General features: G+C 36.4%; 1 protein-coding gene across 2 annotated transcripts; it reads right to left on the bottom strand.

Moving 5' to 3' along the window:
* Positions 1-1,124: 1,124 nt before the first annotated feature.
* LOC113783309 (cell division control protein 2 homolog C-like) lies at positions 1,125-5,024 on the bottom strand. Of its 2 annotated transcripts, none has more exons than XM_027329403.1 (6): positions 4,819-5,024; positions 3,411-3,964; positions 3,233-3,326; positions 3,016-3,085; positions 2,155-2,293; positions 1,125-1,552 (listed from the first exon to the last, which is right to left on the bottom strand). In XM_027329403.1, exons 1-6 carry the CDS (start codon positions 5,009-5,011, stop codon positions 1,463-1,465), a joined length of 1,140 nt encoding a protein of 379 aa, XP_027185204.1. In that variant the 5' UTR covers positions 5,012-5,024; the 3' UTR covers positions 1,125-1,462. The 2 variants fall into 2 exon arrangements, with proteins under 2 accessions (XP_027185204.1, XP_027185203.1); XM_027329402.1 differs by having other exon boundaries at positions 1,125-1,555; positions 4,819-5,019.
* Positions 5,025-7,389: the final 2,365 nt, after the last annotated feature.

Genomic DNA, 7,389 nt, shown 5'->3' with positions numbered 1-7,389 from the left:
GCATCTTCATGCAAACCCTTTTCGGCATCTCGGACCATATCCGTGAATATTTCGTCAAAGCTGAATGGTGAAGATGATGAAGAGGACAGAGGTTGTTTGGGTTTTAGGGATGACTTGCCATTGATAAATTGTGATTTTGGTTAAAGAGTTTTTATTTTTCGTGATTTTGGTTATATTGGTTAAAGAGATTAAAGTTTCTTTGCCCGGTTAATCGATTAATTAACTTAATATGATCCGAGTTGGGTTATTTGAGGATTTGGTTTATTAAGGGACACTTGGCGAGATTCTAAGGAGTGAGACAGGATGTGGTACAGAAGATCCGTTGCGTGATTCGGCATGAGTAGGGGTGAGCAAACGATACAGTTTCGATAATTCGTTTTATATATATAATAGTTAATTTAATTAGTTACAAGCTTATAATAATGATATTATTAGTTATATGTATTATATAATGTATATTAGTATATATAATATAATTGATATTATCAATTATATTAATAATTATATATGTTTACTAATAGAAATTATTAATTAGTTATACTAAATTTATTAATACATTTAATTAGTGAAAATTTCTTATATCGCATTTTGAAAGAGCCAACGAACCAAATATCAATTATAGTGATGATAATCATGATATACATTTTTGGTACTGAACCAAACAGATGTATTAGAATGACTGAATCCATTTCAAACTCAGAATGAATGGTCGCAAATCCAAATCTGATTCCAAGATACGAACCAAACGCCACCTCAAACGAGTTGGTAATCAGAAACTGAGAGTGGAGGGTAATGAATTCGATTGATTCATTCCGATAGGCACTAACCACTAATGTTTCCAATTTAAAGTAAATTTAGTACAACTGACGGATTTTCTCTAGATGATTGAACACTTTATGGCTATAGTAGGCTGTAAGACAAATTGTTGTATGACCAAAATCAATACAATGAGCTTGCTGCCAAAAGCTGCATCAATATCACCAACTTCATATCTTTTGGACACAAACAAATAGACTACTCGGGAAGTTTTTTCTTGTGATAAAATTTTGAAACCACAATCAGGGGTAAATAAAAGAGCAGGAGCCATACTAGTGCATTGGTCAAGTCATGGATGAAAAATCCTATCAGAAGCAACCTCGGCTTTGCCTAATGTACCACAACCTTGCGCTTCTTGGATCATGGAAGAGCTCGGAAAAGGAAATCCCGGTTTAAATACAATAAGCTTTGATCATATTCTAACAACTGGGTATACTGATTCCAACCAATTGCAAAGACAATTTGAAATAACAAAAACAGACTAGGAACTATGATTCTTCACTGGTCAACCACAAAAGATAGAACACCACATGCCTATCTCATATGACAAGTTTTTCAATCACCAAGATGATGACAATCTCTTCAATCTAAAAGTACATCTGACTTGATTGTCATAAAATCAAGCTCTTAGAAGCAATATACAGCTTCAGAATTGAGACTTATCCAGGCTGTCAAAAAATGGGTGCTCTAGAGCAGCTTTGGCTGATATTCTCTCAGCTGGATCATATTTAAGCATCTTCTGCATCAACAAAAGGAAATAGAATGAAAGTTCTGCAGACTTCGGATTGATATTGAACAAGCTACCTGGTCAATTTGTAGTTGAAACTCAAACTTTGGACAAGGCTGGGCTAGCTAGGAGTAGCATCATGAGCTTGGAAATGAATGTGTGTGTGTGTGTGTGTGTGAGAGAGAGAGAGAGAGAGAAGTGGGGGACGAGTTGACATATTGCCTATCTCCATCTTAAGAGAAAATGCATCTCAACTCTATTTTAATGACCAATTAAATGGACATATTGCCTATCTCCATCTTAAGAGAGAATGTATCTCAACTCCATTTTATTGACCAATTAAATGGTTCTAGAATGAATGTGTGTGTGTGTGTGTGTGTGTGAGAGAGAGAGAGAGAGAGAGGCGGGGGAGGAGTTGACATAATGCCTATCTCCATCTTAAGAGAAAATGTATCTCAACTCCATTTTAATGACCAATTAAATGGTTCTAGAAATACGTCAACTCACTAAAACTTGATCATCCAATAAAGGATATTGGTTCAAGTATCTTTTAAGTCCAGAAGAACCTCTAGTACTGATCGAAATCAGATTATTTAGGCCGTGGAACTTACAGAGAGAAGATCAACACCATCAGGTTCCAATGATGGAACAGCTCGTGACAAGTTCTGGGGCTCCCACTGGGGGTACACATGCCAATCACGTAGCGAACAAACTCCAGGCCAGTGCTTCTCCGTAGGTGTCCCTAGCAGCCTTTTAATGACAATGAAACATAAGAAAAATTAAATAAAATGTTGAGCCAGAACAAACCACCATTGATATTCGTTTCATTTGGTAAAAGATGAGCTCTATGTTTCATTGAAATCCAACCACATACATTGCATGCCAAACCAAAGAGCTGAACATTCTACTCTCTGGGACTTGGGAAACAAAAGCAGATATCTTGTATATTACAGGTGAACTAGCTCCAGCAAAAGAGAAAACAACAATGTGCTGTGCTGACTGTTTGGTATCCCACAAATTTCTAGTTTCCGTAGAGGATCCCTTAATTAATATTTCATAAAGCATAGGTAACACATTGCAATTTATGACTGGACAGAAGACTGCTTTTATTTACTTAGGGGAAACATCTTGAGAGAATACTCGCAAGATCCTATTGCATATCAAAGAAATCTTTCTAGTGCTTTAGATAAAAGCCAATAAGACACTCATAACCTCCCATTATCTAAATATTTACTCAGTAGTGCCACCAAAATCTGGAACAATTGTTCCCCCAACCTGCACCCAAAATTAGGTCGATAAACAAAAGAAACTGATGAAGCCAGGAAGATTAAGGTTGCTTGGATAATTTATGCAAGTTCTAGTAGTGGAAGACCAGATGAAACACCTTTTGATTTAGGCAAACGCTGACCTCATGAATCATAGATGTCAATTGCGGTTAAAAAATTGAATAATTTGTATTTGTAGCTATCAACCTGAATATATGGAGCAGTTGTTGAAACTCAGAATCCCCAGGAAATAAGGCTTGCCTTCTTACCATCTCAGCTGAGAAAAGAGCCAAAGAAATAACGAGACTGTAAACAACAATGGTGCAAACTTACTTGGGGCACAGAATTAAGTTGTTCCCAGAAACAAGGGAATACTAAGAAATTACTGGTAGCAACAGACAACAACGAGTACAGGGAATCCTACCAAAAATGCAACCAACGGACCACATATCAACAGCAGTGGAGTAATGTGTGGATCCCAAGAGAACTTCTGGAGCTCTATACCAGAGGGTGACGATCTATAGCCAGAAAAAATGGAAAATCTAATTCAAATTGTAAATTTGGATAACAGAACCATCACAAAATGAACAGAAGAAATCAACCTCGTGAGTGTAGCTTTTGAGAGGGACAGTGAAAGCCCTGCCAAGTCCAAGATCAGCGATCTTTAGAATGCCCTTGTCCTTATCAACAAGGAGGTTCTGGGGTTTGAGATCCCGGTGGAGTACACCATGGCTGTGGCAGTGGGCAACGCCCTTGCAGAGCTGAAAGAGGAAGCTCTGAATGAGGGTAGGTGGGAGTGGCCTGGGGTTGGGGCCCTTGCGGTGGGAGTCAATGAACTTCTTGAGGTCAGTGTCAAGGTACTCAAAGACAAGGTAGAGGAGGGGCTTGCCATTGCCACTGCCACCATTCTTTTTGTTGCCATCAACAATATGCTCAACACACAGCAGGCGGACCACATAGAGGGACTGGGAGAGCATCTGGAGGAGGGACACCTCACGGAGAGCAGTAGGGGGAACACCTTCCTCATCCATTTCCAAGCGTGTTTTCTTGAGGGCTACCAACTGCCCAGTCGTCTTGTCCTTGGCTTTGTACACCTTCCCATAAGTCCCTTCCCCCACTTTCTCAAGCTTCTCGTACTTTTCCATACTAAACCTTCCTGAAAGTGATGCCTTTCAATTCTTTTTTACTGATAATTCGACAGTGATTCTAATGACAAATGGAATGGGAGTCATAAAAGCAACACTTCAGTGGGACATTCACTTTGCATCATACAGGGAATTCCAAGAAAATGACAAATTATTCAGAAACTTAAATTGTTGGATCCTCGATCCGATGTCATCCGAAAATATGTTTAATTCATAAAAATTGTGCTTAGTACACAAATTCTAGTCAGTTATTAAATATTTTCAACCAAATTTGTGGAGTCTTTAAAACTAATCATTAATTCTTCTACTACAGAATAGATCATGCTTCCTTTCTCTTGCTCCTACAACGTCTCCACTACGAGCAACCATCACACTGCTGTGTCCTACATACTAATATTTCTTGAACTCTTAATTGCGAAATCCCAATACATCATGGAAAGAAAATCCAACCCAGAATGGCAAAATACCTTCTTCAGCACATAGGCCAGCCAGAATCGAGATTGAACATTTGCAAAGAAGGCATTCAAAGTAAGGACTGAGCACTTAAACAAACACACTGAAGGCATCCCATATCATCCACAGAAAGGGGAAAAACAACAACGACGACGGCAAAAGAAAAGACGGCAAAAAGAACGAGCAAACACAAACGAAATGTGGTTAAACTGAGCATGAGAAAATCCATAAAAGAAATTATGAAAGACACAAAAGAATGAACAGTTTCAGAGATAACAGGATCATTACAATCAACGTAATATAATATCTTATGCGAACTAGAATGACCCCTTTCTCTACGCAAGCAAAACCCAAGATGAAAAGATCAAAAACTTAATGGAAAACTTCTTTGTGAGAGTCCAGAGATCCATACCAGTTGGAGGATTGGAGACTTTGAAGAAGAGGTTTCTGATTTTGCAAGAATGGATTCTAAAGTTGAATAAAAGGAAGAAGAAGAAAGACAGAGACGATAAATGTCTCCCAAAATCCTTAATTTGCCCCTCGTCGGCTCCAACGGCTCTCCGTATGCACGTGTTTCCCTCCTCACAGTTTTGAATTTTGATCATAGCCTTTGCGTGTCATTCCCAGACGTGAGTGTTTACCTAAAATACTCTCATGTGCGAGATCCCCTTTCACTAATAATCCAAGGAAGCAACCACTAGAAAAGAGTCCGGAACTCACAAGAAAAGAAGAAGAAAAGAGTAAAATTTGAGAACCAAATCAAGACTTGTTATATATATATATATATATTGTTAGGAACAATTTTAGAAATCTCCTATGAGATTTCTGAGAGATTCACTAAACACTTTTGAATTTTAAAAATTTCACTTGTCTCCTTTATTTTAGGTATTTCGTACTATCATTTATAACCCATTTTAAAATATAATATTAAAAAATTAATTTTAGGAGATTAAATATAATTTCATTCTAAATTTGCCCTTTTGTTGTCTTACTTTTTATGGTAAGCCAGGCCTTGATCTAGAAATTTGAGATAGGCATGGAATGGCAGGGACTTCTGGAAATTTTTTATTCTAGACTATTTAGGCTTTTGTCGGTTTTTCTTATCTCTTTAGGTGTCTATTCATTTTACTTATGACCCATGGTGTTATCTTTTTTTTTTTCTCTCATCGATTGGTTTTTGGCAATTGAAATTGCTATATGAGACTACAACACTAATACCAAAAATGTGGAATTATTGACTCCACATTGTGGTTTACTTTGATTAGATATATTTCCATGTATATCATTGTCCAAGAAGGAAATAGGAAGGCGGCAAAGAGATCAATACACTGAACAAATGTATGTTGCTATGATATTCCCTCTATGAATAGAGGGTCAATTAAGAGCAAAATGCTACACTTCTTTACTTGATTTCTTGGATGTGGTGCATTTATCTCCAAAGTATTAGTTGGATGCGATTAGAGTAATAACAATTTCTCTAGAGTTGTTTTATGGCTAAATCTCTGTAGTGTTGGGACTTATTCTCCTTATTAGCACATTCTATCCAAATATTACTACTTTGAAATCTATTACCTTAAGGACTGTTCTTATGCCTTTAGGCAATGATTCTATATGCTAGAGAAGATGGATATATATCTTCTAATGTCCATCTGATGTCAAGACATGAACCTTTAGCATTGTGTCTTTAGACTAATGTAATTCACTAGTAATGAGTAGGTTGAAAGCATTAACTGTCAAAGGCTTTTCCATCACTAGCTGCCTAAATGTTGTTTTTTTTTTTGTTATACAGAACATGAGAAGATAATTATGTTGTTTGATCTCTCTCTCTCTCTCTCCTCCCCCCTTCCTTTTTTTTGGTTGGTACAACAATTTAAGTATCTCATTGTGAGAGTCTCTAGTTTCAATATAGTCTTTAGTAGAAAATCTACCGGTTTCAATTAAATTAGAATTATTTACTTTAATCATCCATACTCTAAAGCCTCCATATGCAGTCTCCATAGGCCTTCCCTAGTCAATTTGAATTACCTATGAAAGTTTGCCAAACTTTCATCAACATCGTTCTCTCCATGCAACATTAAATTGACTTTTAAAATGTTTCAGATAATTCACTCCATATAGTAAAAGTATTTGAAGGATATGAAGCCATATCTTTGCCTTGTCACAAAGTAAAAATTGAAATAACCTAAGTTTAATTATATCATCATTTACTCAATTTACTTTAATTGTACCATAAAGGTCCATGAAATTGGCTAGATGAGTGTTTGGATCTTTCATTGCATTTCCTCTAAATTGGCTTTGTTGGACCATTTGAATGAGAGTGGGGGCTTGATTTTAAAGTTGTTTGCATTTGTGGCCGGCCTTACTATGCTTGTTTGTGGTCTAGATTCATCCAGCTAAGCATAGTCTCTCAAACCCTTAACCTTTGATCCGCCATTTGGTTTACTTCTTATTCCTCCATGGAAGTATCTTCAACACTTTTCACCTCAATTTGCTCTTGTTGGTAACGTTTTCTTCCCCTTCTAGCCGTGTTTGTTTTTTAGGACAAATATCACTTTGGTGAAAAAATTAGTGTCCTAACAAATGGCCAAGTAACAACAAATTTGTAAAAACAAAAGATAATATATATAAAAATAGAAAATAAAAATTAAATAACTGATATCTGGATTAATAAAGCTCGTTTTAATCCTAATGTTGTGCCTAATCCCCAATAGTAGCACCAAAAACTTGGTCGTTAGATAGAATTCAAAACTTTACCTAACTACCCTATCTACAAATATACGGTTCAAGGAGTATATGGTATTAGGATTGATCCTATAGGAACTAAGGAAAGCACTAGAGTTTTGTTCACTCATCTTATTATCTAGACAAACAACCAAATAAATTAAAAAGTAAACCACAACTTAAGCTAAGAACAATGAAAATAAGATTGCTTAAACTAAAAGTAAAGAGACTTCCTAGGGTTAAGAATTTCTTGTTATACCAA

This window comes from Coffea eugenioides, chromosome 9 (assembly GCF_003713205.1).
Source record: "Coffea eugenioides isolate CCC68of chromosome 9, Ceug_1.0, whole genome shotgun sequence".
NCBI classification, from domain to species: Eukaryota; Viridiplantae; Streptophyta; class Magnoliopsida; order Gentianales; family Rubiaceae; genus Coffea; species Coffea eugenioides.
The sequence above is the reverse complement of the archived record's forward strand: the minus strand, read 5'-3'. Positions and strand labels throughout refer to the sequence as shown.

Bases quoted from the DNA above. Each gene is read 5' to 3' on its own strand.
- LOC113783309 (XM_027329402.1), bottom strand. From the start codon at position 5,011: ATGATCAAAATTCAAAACTGTGAGGAGGGAAACACGTGCATACGGAGA. The intron at 3,965-4,818 runs GTATGGATCTCT...CATCACTTTCAG, and splicing joins AGTCTCCAATCCTCCAACTG to GAAGGTTTAGTATGGAAAAG. The intron at 1,556-2,154 runs GTAAGTTCCACG...TTGTTGATGCAG, and splicing joins ATGGTGTTGATCTTCTCTCT to AAGATGCTTAAATATGATCC.